At 44.6% G+C, this 15,220-nt stretch overlaps 1 protein-coding gene across 2 annotated transcripts in view; it reads left to right on the top strand.

The window, feature by feature from the left end:
• Positions 1-15,220, top strand: part of ATAD2 (ATPase family AAA domain containing 2) — a 198,502-nt gene that overhangs the window by 79,214 nt on the left and 104,068 nt on the right. For both annotated transcript variants that reach the window (XM_069220705.1, XM_069220706.1), the window contains exons 17-18: positions 9,433-9,571; positions 10,860-11,046. In XM_069220705.1, coding sequence (XP_069076806.1) covers positions 9,433-9,571; positions 10,860-11,046 — 326 coding nt within the window. The remainder of the gene's footprint in view (positions 1-9,432; positions 9,572-10,859; positions 11,047-15,220) is intronic.

The following is a 15,220-nucleotide window of genomic DNA, read 5'->3' as shown; positions in this document are numbered from 1 at the left end:
ACCAGTATTGGTCCTCTTCCTGCGACATGCTTGAATGTGGACCTGGAGGAATAGTTCCCTGCCCTTAACATACAACTTTAGATATTTGCTTGTAAATGATTGTGTTTAAATAATTTAAGGACTTATTTGAATGGCTATTCTATTGCTGTTCATTGTATAGTTGTAAATTTACTATCTGTGTTTGTTTGCTAACTATGAGAGCTAAAAGTATAGTAGCTAGGTTTTATGGTGTCAGTGTTCCAGAGCAGCCTCGTCAGACTTTGTTTGACCCTCTTTGAAGCATCCTTTGAACTGGCTGTACCACAGGAAAGCAGCAAATTGAAGCAAAATGTTTCAGGGCTATAGATGTGAAAAACTTGTTTTAAGGAGGTGAATGACTATTCGATTCCAGATTCCCCAACAAAGTCCCAGGGACTTCAGCCTCCCTGAGGCTGAAATAAATTAATGTAGGGGGTCTGTCTAGGACACCTGGTCCCGGGGACTGCAACCTCTCCGGGGCTAAATTACATGATGGAGGAGGTTGTGTGGTCCCCCTCATGGAGCCATGGATTGCCCTGATGACAGCTACCGCACAGGGCAGGCTGCTGCTCCCTCCTGAGCTTACCCACCCTTGGGAGGTAGCTGGTTGCTTTTGATTGGTGGGAGCAAATAGCTCCCACCAAGCAAACTTAACTCTGCTTTCTGCAAGTGGGAGCTGTCAAAGCTCCCTTGCAGAAAGCAGTTTTCATCTTTTTCCCTACATGCAGATGTGCATGCAGCAAAAGAGATGACAACACTGCCTCACAAGCAGGGGGCTGCTGTTTAAAGCAGCTCCTTGCTTTCAGGAGCAATGCCGGCTCCCACAAGACACAGGGAGCCGGCTTTTACTGTGGGGGCAACCCCCCACCACCCCTGCTGTCCTGTCGCACTTTTTCATCCCATAATGGGATGGAGGAGAGATTTTTATTGCAATGGTCTTTCTAAACAATGACTTCAAAGTTATCACTCTAGCAAGATGTGTGGTCGAATGGCAAAGTTACATTTTGATGCGAAAAGAACAGTCACTTCTGGCCTACTGATAAAGCTACTGGACTGTCACTCAGTAGACTGAAGGTTCAAATCCTGATATCTCATGCAGTGTGTATGCTTATTTACTAGTGTTTTGATTGTTAAACATTCCTTGTGATGGAACATTTACGTCTTTTTGCCATCAAAATCTTTGGGTTGAAAGTCGTTTGTATTGCTGGAAATTGTATAGCAAAGAGTCACCTGTGGCCTAGAGGGTAAGGTCTCAGGCCCTTATGATGAAGGTTGAGGGTTCCAGTCTAGGTGTGTCAGGAGTCACAGTTCTGCTTTGATTACTTTTCAGATTCAAACTTTTAAGGTATATACGAAAAGTACATCTTAACTTGACAAATAGACTTATTTTCAATTTGTCCTGAAACATCTCATTCTAAGATCATCCATCAAAGTCTAGAAGAACGCTGGGCAGTTTTAGGGGGTTGACTGCAAGGCCTGGCTGCGAGATGGCTATAAGGGTGCCGCCGCAGGCCAACCCCCGGTGCTGAAGGTCAAAAGCAGTGCGTGGCACGGTGTTGGGTGGTTATAGGGGCTTGGCTGTGGTTGAATTAACATAGTTATTAGACTTTACGTTTAAAGCAAAAAAAAAAAAAAAATCACTTAAAAAAAACAACGGTTATAGGGATGTTATAGTTAGGCTCGCATTTTAAACACCCTCACCATGTGCTGCTAAGTAGCCCACATATAAAAGCATTCATGACATCTTTCATAAGATCATTGATAATATCAATTTAATATCTGCAGTCAATTTTTTTATGAAAAAAGCTGCATGGCGAGGGTGCGAGTTAGTTACCTTAGGGCACGAGTTATAGTTACTTGAGATAACTAACAGGTGAATTTCTATGGTTTTGTACGTTTAAAATGTGAGCTTAACTATAATGTGTGTGTGTATATTACCCAGCAGCGGTCGCCACTGGGTAGTTATAATTAGGACCTGTTTTATTTCCTTAGATGGAGAGTTTTTTGTTTTGCCAATAACTTTGCCACTGTTTGAATCTTCACAAAATGTTTGCAATGTATACTTTAGTCTGTTCATCTGCTGTCTTGAAAGTTTCAGAGTGATCTGTCAAGCTGGGGGCTGAGAAGGTATCCTGACCCCATAAGACACAACAAGGAGGTGGGAGGTTTTTTTTTTTATTTTTTTTTATTTCTCTGATCCAAAGAGAAATTAAAAAAAACAAAAAAAACACTGCAGATAACATCATGTGGTGTAAGGCTGGAGGCTGTGCACAGCTTGGGTTTGGGTGCATGCATGAGGGTTGGCCACCAGCCCTGGCCGTAGGCATTGGTTATATTTATGTCTGTGTGTATTAAAAGAAAAACATGGAAATGCACTGGAAGAAAACAGGTTACAGGGACCTTTTTATAGTTAAGTTCTCAATTTTCTCGTACAGAACCAAAGAAATTCAGCAGTTCCAGTTCTCCAGTATTGGATCTTTCATAGATTCACATGCTTGAATCATCCCCGTCATCGAGGTGGGAGTCTCACAGTAACTTCAAATACATATAGCAGTAAGTGTAACATACTAGGCCCCAATGGCCCAAATAGGCACGGTTGTAGCCTATCCATGTTCCTTTATAAAAATAACATTTTTTTAAAAAAAATCACCGAACTTGAGCTACAGCCAATCAGGCGTCAACACCCTCTAGAACGCTCCCAACAGAGGCGGTTTCCATCAGATTTTCTACTGCACGTTGTGTGAAGGGAGTCTCCCTGAGCTCTGCTCAGGTTATTCTTCTGACAGGATTATTTTCTTCCAGAGAACCCAGCTTTGCAGTGGACAGAATGTCTCAACAGACTAAGAAAGGACTTTTCAGAGACTGTGGTAGTTGTGGGAAGAAAAGACTTCACATTGATGATCCCCACAAGAAATGCATCTTCTGCCTGCATCCAGATCACAACGTGAGAGACTGTAAGATCTGTCGCACCTTCAGTTATAAAACCCTCAAAGCCGTGAGGGTAGACTTTTGTTGTGCCTCCAAAACAAAAGCAGAAGGCCATGGCGAATCCTTCTGATGAAAGTGAATCCTCATCTCACACTACTCACTCCCTAAAAAGGCCTGGAGGGGAGGGAAAACTACCTACAGAGCCTCCGTGAAAGATGGCTAAGAAAACTAAATATCTCTTTGGAGAAACATAAACGCCAGGAGAGTGCTGCCACGGGATCAGAGACCCACTTAAGACTCCGGTCCACTCAGAGCCTGCCACACCCCCAATAATTGCGGAACGATCCAGGAAGATTCTCCTCAGATGCTGCCAAAAAGGCCCATCGACGACTACCGTGTCGATGGTCACTGCGACGATGGTGACGTCCATGTTTACCACAGCAGTGTCCCCGATGATTGTTACGTCGTCGCCACTTTCATTGACGACGATCATTACCGCCAAAATCTACAAGAAGGCATCGTCGACGAAGAAGTCGCCGACAACAGAGAGGTCGGAGGCCTCGTTGCACCCGTCGACGAAACACCAGGCAATGAGGACAAAGAAGGTACCGTCGACTAGTATATCATTGACCGCACTGTCGATGAGGGAACCGTCGTTGACAAACAGTCGACGACAAACTCAGCTGATGGGAGAACTGTCAACGAGGAGGACAACAGTTTCGTTTGCGCAACCATCGATGACCCCATCTTCAGGAGATTTCATGGCTCAGCAAGATTCCTTTCTCCTTTATTTCACTACCGTGGGAAAGAAGACATCTCCAATACTCCTGATGCATACCTCCTCAAGCAAGGTGTTGCCGTATCCTCCTCAGCACCTCTTGGATGATGATGATGATGACGATGTCTATTCTCAGGAGGAGGGGATGTTTGGGGCAGGCAGTAGTCCGTCACAACTCCAGGTCAAATGCCAGGACTTAGATGACGATGATCCGCAGGAGCAGCACACCTATTCGTCAACTAGATGCCAACAGGATCCGTCATACCCCATGTTTGAGACGGAGGCTTCCTTTCCCATGCCTAGATCTTTGGTGTCGGACCTCCAGGGTATGTTGAAGGATTACTATCAAAGGTTTCCGCCATCACTACCGGCGACTCCATCCAGACCGTACAACCCACAGATGGCTCTGCAGACCCCCAGTCCCCAGCCACCCGGGGACGCCACACAGAAGCATTCAGTTTGTTCACACACCGCAGGATGATCATAACTCCACAGATGAGGAGAGAGAAGAAGGTGAGATACCGGAGACGACAACTAGTGAGTGGGATGAATACCTCATCCCTACACCGTCGCCATCACCAGCAGGACCAGTGGATTCACCCCCGGAGGACATAGGGGGCTTCCATAATTTGATGGAAAGGGCAGCCAAAAGATTTGAGCTACCCATTATTTCACAGGAAACTGATTGTTTCCTATATGACTTTAAAGAGCCATCAAATAAGTTGGTTAGGGCAATTCCTATAGTGGATTTTTTTTTATGGCAGGAGGGATTGAAAGTGATTAAAAAAAATTAAAAAAAATCCAGTACCCATACCTTCCCAGATGCCGCGGCTGGAAAAGTATAAAGCTCCAGAAAACACTCCGGCCTGCTTACTGACCCAACCGAAGCTGGATTCTGTCATATCTCATGCGGCGCAACATTGCTCAAAGAATCCTTCAGCGCCAATCACATCACCTCCAGACAGAGAGGTACTGCGTTTGGACAACATTGGGCAGAAATTCTCCTCAGTGGCAGTGATTACAGTGAAGGCAGCTAACTAGTTGGCCATCCTCGGCAGGTATGACTGCCAAATGTGGGACCTTTTGCTGAGGATGCCAAACTGGAGGCAAAAAAGATGTTACATGAGGGTGAGCGGATCGCAGCCGAGGTCATCAATTGTGCACATTTCACTGACAGTTTCTGGCAGCTAGCAGGTGCAGCGGTCTTGCGTAGGCAGGGGTGGCTGAAGTCTACTTCCCTCCGCCCAGAGGTTCAGAGTAGAATTCTGGACATGGCGTTTGATGGGGAAAGCCTCTTCGGGAAGCATGTGGATGACATACTGCAATCCATCAAGGCCGATACAGATACGGCGAAATCCCTTGGTACGTTACAGTACAAGAAACAACCATTTCGAGGTGTGAGGGTTAGAGGAAGTTACTCCTTTTTGTGGTGGTTTCCAACAGTATAGTCCATAGTACCGTTCGCCTCCAGCAGAACTCTGACAACAATACAGACCGCATCAGCAGCACTATCAGTTGCCACCTACTGCTGCTTAGACACCCCGCAAAGGGAAGATCCGTTGCCCGTGGCAGGGATACGGCCAGAAAGCAATGACCGGACAGCCAAACCAACTACCAACACTACCCAGAGGTCGAAAATTGGGGTTCGCCTCACTGGTCACTTCCTTCAGTGGTCAAGCATAACATCCGCCAAGTGGGTGCTGGATATAGTGGCCAAGGGGAATGCTCTGGAGTTCATACAGAAACCACCAAATATCCCTCTGTCAGGTCCACCACCTCATGATCAAAACAACTCCTCAAGGAAGTGTGTGATGTTGCGCAAAGGGGCAATAGAACTTGTCCCAACTCTTCACAGGAACCACAGATTCTATTCACGCTTCTTTCTTGTAAAGAAGCCTTCAGGAGATTGGTGCCCCATTCTAGACTTAAGATCCTTCAACAAGTTCCTGACGAAGCAGTCGTTACAAATGGTAACGCTACAGGACATCCTACCCCTCATGAATTCCAGAGATCACATGACATCCCTAGACCTCCAGGATGAGTATTTTCACATCCCAATACATCAAAACCATTGTCAATTTCTTAGGTACAGGGCAGCTGGTATGCATCTAAAGTTTTGTGTCCTCCCTTTCGGATTGAAGTTGGCCCCCAGAATTTTTTAAAGATGTTAGCTCCAGTAGCAGCGCACCTATGTCAGTTGGGCATGCAGGTTTTTCCCTATCTCGACGACTGGCTCATCAAGGCATCCTCGAGAGCTCAAGTGGTACACCATACAACCGCCTGCCTCCAGTTGTTTGAGGATCTCTGACTTACCATCAGTTATCACAAGTCGCACGTTTACCCCACGCAGTAACTGAATTTCTTGGGGGCAACACTGGATACTATCCAAAGCAAGGCATACCGAGAGAAAACCAAAGCTGTCCAGCTTGGCACACAAGCTCTTGACAAAAAAGATTGTTTCAGTTTGAACTTACAAGTCATTAATGGGAATGATCTCGTCATGTATTCTGCTGATCCCAAATTGCCGACTACGTATGCGACCTCTACAAGAGCACCTGGATGTTCAGTGGCTTCAGGTGCAGGGCTCCTTCGAGGACCAAATTCTCATCACACCGGCAATGCGGGCAGCCATGTCTTGGTGGGTGAGACTGGCCAACATGCCCAGCGGCCTTACATTTCTTCCACAAGTACCTCGCTACATATTAACAGATGCGTCCCTAGAGAGATAGGTTGCCCACCTTCAGGATTTGCGAATAAGTGGGTCCTGGACTCGAAAGGACAAAAAACTCCACATAAACAAGCTGGCGCTCAAAGCAATAGATCTGGCTCAAGGCTTTTTTACCAAGAATTCGAAACTCTGATGTTCTGATCAGGATGTACAATACCACAAGCATGTTTTATCTAAACAAGCAGGGAGGCCCAAGCTCCTTACAGCTCTCACAACAAGCTCAGAACATCTGGAAATGGGCCATAAGAAACAATATTTCTCGGAGGGCGGAGCACGTGCCAGGACAGACCAACGTCCTAACAGACACTGAGCAGGACGATAATCCTGTATCACGAGTGGGAGCTAGACCAGAAAGTTCTCGACCAACTCTTCTGGATGTGGGGCAGACCAAATCTCGAAGTATTTGCCACATACGAGAACAAGAAATGCCCTTATTACGCCAGCTGGCTTCCTCAAAAAAGGGTTGGGGTGAATGCGTTTTTGATGAGATGGTCCGGGGTCTATGCCTGCGCTTTTCCTCTGATCCCACTTTTCCCAAAAGTGATCAGCAAGATGAAGACAGTAGGATGTCACCTCCTACTAGTAGCACCCAGGTGGCCCAGGCAGGTGTGGTTCACGGAACTCCACATGTTCTCGGAACAGCCACATGTGCTACTCAGATGGACGCCAACCCTTTTGACCAGGGCCAGGTCAGGCATCCGGATCCGATATCTCTACACTTGTCGGCCTGGCTTCTGAATTCAATGAATACGCCACTTTAGACATCTCATCAGAATGCAGGGCAATCCTAGCCAAGGCCAGAGCGGACACCACCAATAAGACTTAGACTTAAATGGAAGCGTTTTTGTTTGTGGTGTGCTGCGGAAGGAGTCCATCCCATCTCTTCGCCCCCGGAACAGGTACTTCCTTATTCGTTAGACTTGGCAAAATCTGGGCTCTGGATTCCTCCATCTGGGTGCTTGTAGCAGCAATTTCAAGATACCGCTCATATCCTTGTTATATTCTACTAGGATTGTGAAACAATTTCTTAGGCGTCATTTTCGAGCTTTTCCATCAGTGCATAAACACCCACTGTTAAGGTCCCTGAACGTGGTATTTGGACAAGTCATGAAAGCCCCTTTCGAGCCAATCCACAGGGCTGATCTGAAATTCATCTCTTGGAAGACGACACTGTTGCTGGCTCTTACTTCAGCTAAAAGAGTAAGTGACATACAGGCCTTCACCATCAAAGAGCCTTTTCTTCAATTCACCCCTAATGGGGTAATAATTCTTAGGACAAATCCTAAATATATTCCGAAGGTACCCTCAAGTTTCCATTTGAATGAGCCAGTGACTTTGAAAACCTTTTTTCCGAACCCACAGACAGTAGCAGAAAAAGCATCGCACTCCTTGGATATTAAGAGGTGCTTGAAATTGAATCTTCAAAGAATGTGGGATATCTGCAAATCAGACCAGTTATTTGTAGCCTTTAGGGATGTGAGGAAGGGTTCCCCGGTATCTAAACAGACTATTGCCAGGTGGATTGGCCTGGCAATACAATCCTGTTATGCCCAAGCCGGCAAGACGCTCCACAACAAGGTTAGAGCCCACTCTACAAGGGCAGGGGCCACGTCAGCGGCTCTTCGCGGGAGTGCCCTTGCAGCACATTTTGTAGAGCGGCCACATGGTCCAGCCAGCATACATTCACAAGGCACTACTGTCTTGAAGAGGTGAATAAAATGGACACAGCAGTTGGGCAAGCAGTGCTGAGGCATCTATTCCATTAAAATGAGCCTCTCTGATCATCCCACCTTCCACTTACAGGGTATGTGAATTATGTTTCCTTAATCTAGTCAATGTTAACTTTTCTGGTTATAATGATTACTGTTATTAAGAAAAACATGAAATTGTGGTGTTTATTATGGTTATCATTATTATACTTGTGTTTCAGGAAAGATTGAGGTTTTGCTGTCTAATATTAGCTAGGAGTAGAATTACTGTTGTTGTTGTTGCTGTTGTACACCATTACTGCTCGCTACTCTAATTCAAGCATGTTAATCTATGAAAGATCCAATACTGGAGAAGAACATTGGTTACTTAGCTGTAACTGTGGTTCACACTTGTACTAGAAAATCTGAGGGAAACAGCCTCTGTTGGGAGTGTTGATGTCTGATTGGCTGTAGCTCAAGTTTGGTCCTTTTTCCATAAAAGAACATGGCTAGGCTAAAACCGTGCCTATTTGGGCCATTGGGGCCTAGTGTGTTGCACTTACTGCTATATGTATTTGAAGTTCCCGTGAGACTCCCACCTCGACAACGTGGATGATTCAAGCATGTGAATCTATAAAAGATACCAGTACTGGAGAACCACAGTTACAGGTAAGTAAGATGCGCTTGTGATTCAATTAGTTTTTCCTTAAGTAGTGAAAGACTGAGAGGAAATATGGTGCTGGATTGTTGCTACAGTGAACATTAAAGTAAAGGAAAAGCACAGTAGCTTGGTATTTCAAGATGTAGAACATTTGAGGCAGGAATGGTGTGATGTGCGTTGGAAGAATGAAGGATGTATTCTGATGTGCATTGGAGCGGTAGTCCCTTCCGTTGTAGGAAAGATCACTCTTAAAATAAGTTGTCAAGTAAGAGGGGACTAAAAGCGACATTCTAAGATTGTCATTATTTGTGGTTAATTCAGTTTCTCGTGCTGCAGCCTGCTCTGATTTGTGATGGTGCAAGTTCCACACTGTGCCTGCTTGAGGTGAAGAGATCAGTCTTCCTAACATTGTAACAAAACTGTAAGAATAATTTTGTTACATGCACAGAATCTCTTTACGGCTACCTTTCCTGAGCTGTTAGGCCCCTGTAAGATAACAGCACATTATTTCCTTGACGTTTAACTACTGAGCAAAGGAGCTTAACAAAAGAATGCAAACACAGACTGGTCAGTTCTTCTACTGTTTCCTTGATTTGCTGTTGTGTTGTATTAATTAAACCCTTCTTTCTAGATGATGTGAATCAGCTGTTTCCGAGTGATTTGATGTACAGTGATGATGAGGGACCATCAGTGTTTGAGAATGGACTTTCTCCAAAACAACCAAACCTTAAGCAGAAGGAAGCACATCATCCTTTTCTTCAGTTCAGTAGGTATGTAGTAAAAGCTGCAATTAAACTAGACTACCTTTGCTAGACAATTACTGCTTGGTTTGTAGGTGAGTGGGGAATCATCCTGCCACTCGAGGCACGTCACATTTGTATCAGTTAACCAAACTTTAATTGTTTTGAACAACAAAGAAGTCTAGTTTTTAGTCATACTCTCTCTTGTAACTATGTGTACCAATTCTGTAGTTCAGACGTGTCCCAAGCTGCTCTGAGGCGAGGGATCTCCTTTACATGGTGGCCTTTCCCTCTTACAGCTCTGCTAGGTTTATGGTTCATAAGGACAGGTCTGAGTAAAGGTCAAATCAATTTATTTTGTTGGTTTGTTCTGAGAAGATTTATCATAAATATTCAGGATCTGTGGGCAATATATCATATTTGCATTTCTTATGCAGTCCAAGATGAGTCAGTTTTATTTTAAATGTTCAAACCAGTTGCTTATTCACCAAAGGTGAATCCTTGAGCTCCCGTCCTACACTGATTGGTAGTCTGTTTTAAGATTATTGATGTAAAGAAAATCGCATTCTGAAGAGGAAAAGATGATCAATGTGTTAGAATGTATTCCAGGACATGTATTCACATTTTTAAATAAACATGAATCTGCTTTTTTGCACTGCTTCCAAGAAACTTTATATTTCATTTTTGTTCTAATTAATGATTTCTTGATCAGAAACCCAAGATATTGTAAACATTAATAATCTTGACTACGGTATCATAGAACATTTCAAATCACGTATATAAAGTGCTCCATGAGAAAATTTGTTTATGCACAAAATAGATGGAAGGGTTGTTGTAGCTTCATTTCTAAAGACTGGTGTTTTTTTTTTTTTTTTCTTACCTTTGCATGACTCAGTGCTTTGGGATTTGTTTGTCCTTTGAAAAGTGTTCTAGTGACATTCCATCGTGGATGGCCTTTCTAAGGCATTAAATGATTAAAATGTTTACCTGTGATAAGTGTTTCAAGATCTACATCGCCTCGGTTCTGCGGAGTTCATCTAACTCTCCGGTCTCGACTCCCCTGTTTTCCCCATAAGTCTTTTAATCCAAAATCTCCTTGTTCATACTATTCCTAACACTGTCTTCTGCTATTATTCCTAAGTATTTTAATCACCGTTTCTTTTCTTTTTAATTTTGAGTGGTACCATTAAGTGGTCATTTGTCCTTGACTGTATTCTGTGCTTTGTGTTGTACTGTTGTCCAGTTGTACATGTTTCTTAGTTAATTTATGTTTTAGCAATATGATAACTTGTCCTTATTTTTATATTTTTGCTTATAGAAGTGCCCATCACCAGCCAACATCGTACAGACCAAGACTCCTCATAAGTGGTGACCCAAATCAAGGACAGAGCTCTCACTTGGCACCTGCTGTTTTGCACACTTTGGAAAAATTCACAGTTTACACTCTAGATCTGGCTGTTCTTTTTGGAGTCAGTGCAACATCCCCGGAAGAAACATGTGCACAGGTACCATAAAGATTAATTCTTGTAGCACAGAAAGTATACACATACCTTTTCTATTCCAACCACTTGGTGGAATTTCTTAGCAAGTTCTGGTTGAGTTCAGATCGTTGCCCTTTGTACCAAGAAGCAGCTGCCTAATCATAGAATCATACTTTGGGGGTAATTAAATTGCTGTGACATTTAAATTGAGGGCTGGGATATTAGTATTGAGTTTAAGTGGGCTGTGCTACAAATAACCTACTTCCATAACTAACTTCAGTGATTTAAATTTTTCTCCAAAAGTCTCTTTTTATGGAAACAATATGGAAGAGAGTCAATTCAGGATTATCCAGTGTCTAGTAAAAATGTCAAACTTGCTAAAATTAACCTGACTGGAAAGTAGCTTGTTCATCCTTTACATGGATCTATGTGTAAAAAGGTTTAAAACATGGGTTTTAGGATTGTTCTTTAACAGTCAAGTCACACTGTGCCCCCTTCAGTTTTAATAAGTAGTTCTAGAATATTTAAGGACAAACAACAGAGTTGGAGTTTTAGCCCTTTACTGGAGTACCTCTTAAATCATTTGTGGAGCACAGCTTACAGTAATTAGTAGTCTGCATAGGCAGGTGTGTGTGTCAGTGGTGCTGAGTAACCAAAATCAGAACAGAGAAGGATCATAGATTCCAGCTTCCAGGGCATAGGTAGAAGTGGCCTATGAAAGAGTTCTGTCGTATCCCACACTTGACTGTGTACACCCTTTATTGCAACTGCTTGCTTTTTGTAGTCAAGAGGATGCTCATCTACAACCAACATACATATGAAAGGTGGCAGAGAAACACTTGAGATAAATTAAACCAGCACAAGGATGGAAACCTGACTTGGTGCTAGGAGTATGGTGAACAAGTTGTTGGACCGCACCAGTTGACTAGCCAGTGAAAGGCTGATTGGATATTTGTGGGTTACAGTGTAATTTACCTGAGGTTCCTTTTCCTAGTTAGACTTTAAGACTGTTGGATTTCTCATTGACTCACGCATATGCAAAATAGGAATGACGAGAAATTCTTGAGCGTGCTACAGTTTTGAATCCGAACCAAAATCATTGAAACAGACTCTGGACAGTCTTCTGCTACCCCTTCTCCAGTAGAGCCTATCCTGAAAACCATGGAAACTCATCAGTGCAGCCTCCAGTAGGTTACAGAACATATTATTGCTGCGCCTTCTCTCCTGTGCTTCTGAAACAAAAAGAGGACCAAGGACAAGGCTCCCAGTCCACCACGTAGGTCTTTGCCACCATCTATTCCTCCACCTCGATCGCCTCCACCTCCATCCCCTCGTCATTCTCACTTCTCCTACACTGCAAGATTACACTCCTCAGGATCCTTCTCCCGTTTGCTGCTGGGGATTTAGGTGGGTCTCAAGAAAACCCAGACCCTTAGCATGCTCCTGACCCTTGTTCCCCCTAATGACCCTGACCTCTATCCTGCATGCTTGTCACGTCCTGAATACACTACTTCAGGAGGTGACACACGTGCAGGTAGTGGCTAGGGCAGCCTTGCTCCACACCGTGGAGCTGCATAAAAACCTAATCGAGTGGGATTTCCTGTTTGATACACTTACTACCACCCATGGGGACATTCACTATCTCCCAATGCTCCCTGGCATGCTTCGTCATGGAGACGAGATCTTTAAGGTGCCTGGCCACTCTAGAGTTATTACACCAAGGGTGGATGAGAAATACAAATCGGTTCTTCTGACCCTCTCTACATTAGGTCTCCCGTTCCATCCGACTCCATTGTAGCCACCACAGCTCGTAAGTGAGCCAATAGTCGGGGGACTTTCCTCCCCCTGAGAAGGAGTGTAAGAAAATTGATGCTGCTGGCAAGAGTCTCGGCACAAGCCGCAAATCACTGGCGTTTCGCCAATTCACAAGCCTTGTTATCCCTATACAACTGGGCTCACTTGGATGAAATGGAGAAGCTTCTCCAGTTTCTACCATATAAGCAGCATAAAATGGCAGCAGATAGTCGGAAAGGGGCATGTAATCTCGAATAATGCACCCTGGAGGCTGCTGACACAGCAGCATTCTACATCAAGGTCAGCGTCCTTCTCCGAAGGCACACTTGGCTGCATTGCTTTGGTTTTAAACCAGAGGTCCGGCAGACAGTCATTAATATGCCCTTGGACAAGTAGCACCTTTTTGGGCTTCAAGTTGATATCACCCTTGAGAAAGTTAAAAAAAAAAAAAAAAAGGCTATGGGTGTCCTTCAATCCCTCACGCAAAGAGGCACTTTCGTCTTCCTGAGTTCAAAAGCTCCTACAAGCCCTTGACCTCGGAGGCATCCACCTCACACCCTAGGCAGCCTCAATCTGCCTATTCTAGGGGCTTCTACAGAGACTCTTATAGAGGTTCCAGTAACAAATGACAAGGAAAGAGCTCCAAATCATGTGGCTCCTCCGCTGACAAGCAGGGACTACCTCCACCTTCCCCTGCCCACACCTGTCAGGGAAGATTGCAACTTTATTTTACTCACACTGGAACATTACCACAGACCAATGGGTCCTCTCCATTATGCAAAATGGTTATTGTCTGGAGCTTATCACACTCCTCCCAATATTCCCTCTCGCTATCTCAGGGAAACCCAGACCCTTCTTAAACAAGGAGTCCAACCCATTCTTAAAGAGCACATAGGGCCGGTTCTACTACAAGACCAAGGCACAGGAGGATACTCCCTGTATTCCTTAATCCAAAAAAGGACGTCTCTCTTGGGGCGTTAGTCTACCTCAGACCATGTAACCAACACATCCTGTCAAAACATTTTCACATGGTTACCCTTCAACACGTTGTTTCACTCCTACAGCAAGGTGCCTTTGACAGGCCTAGATCCAAAGGACACCTACTTTCATATTCGATTTCACCTTACCCATCAACAATATTTGAGATTCGACATTGCAGGGGAACACTACCAGTTCAAGGTCCTTCCATTTGGAATCACTACCGCTCCCATTCTTCACACAATGTTTAGCTGTAGTTACTGCACACCTCAGAAGGCAAAACATTCACGTATTTCCCATACCTTGACGAAGCCATCACGTTCCACCAATGCCAACAGCACACTCAGTTGACAGTGGACCTCCTTCACACACTGGGTTTGACTCAACATTTCCAAGTCTCATTTTCAGCCTCGTCAGGTACAACCTAATCTGGTGTCTGTCCTTAATGCGGAGCTAGGGTTAGCATACCTCAACCTGGCTCGTGTCCAGAGCTTTCAGACTCCCTCAATTTCAGGAAAACTATACTTACATAGTCAGGACTATTATGTGCATGTTGTGGATGATGGCGTCTTGTATTTTCATAGTTCTGCATGCCAGACGTCCTGTGTGTCCCCTACAGCAATGTCTGCCATGTCAGTGGTCTCAGTCACCGGATCACCTGCAAGATCTAGTATTGTTAAACTGCCAGACTTGCTGCTCTTTGTAATAGTGGAACACCACCAACCTCCTGAAGGGGGGGGTGTGGGGTGCGGCATTTTTAGCCACTCTGCTTCAGGTCACACTAACCACAGATGCGCAAGTCACATGATTGAGTGCTCACCTTCAAGACCTCACAGTACAGGGGCTCTGGGATCCCAATCGCCAGTCTCTACACATCAATTACCTCGAGCTTCAGGCAGTGTTTCTAGCCCTGAAAGCATTTTGTTCTTGCCTGTCTCATAAGGTTGTCTTCGTCTGTACAGACAACATGACAGCCATGTACTAGTTACAAAAACGGGGGGACGCGATCATCCCAGCTGTCACAACTCTGTCAGATATACTGGAAGTGGGCCTTCCACCACCACAATCATCTAGTGGCAGAGTACCTCCCTGGGATGGACAACGACTTTGCAGACATGCTCAGCAGGATGTAGCAACAACACTACTAGTGGGAATTCCACCCGCAAGTCATTAAATCATACTTTGCCAAATGGAGAACCCATTAAATAGACCTTTTTGCCACAGCAGAAAATGTGAAATGTCCAAGCTTCATGTCCAGGTACCCACACCCTCGATCCAAGGGCAACGCTCTGTGGATGAATTGGTCAGGGATATTTGCCTATGCTTTTCCACCTTTCCCTCTCTTTCCATTTCTGGTTCATAGGATCAGACAAACTTCTCCCACCATGATCCTTGTGGCTCCCACTTGGGCGCGGCAGCTGTGGTT

Source organism: Pleurodeles waltl, chromosome 2_2, assembly GCF_031143425.1.
Source record: "Pleurodeles waltl isolate 20211129_DDA chromosome 2_2, aPleWal1.hap1.20221129, whole genome shotgun sequence".
Classification (NCBI taxonomy): domain Eukaryota; kingdom Metazoa; phylum Chordata; class Amphibia; order Caudata; family Salamandridae; genus Pleurodeles; species Pleurodeles waltl.
Note: the sequence above shows the minus strand (reverse complement) of the source record. Positions and strands in the feature narration are given on the sequence as shown.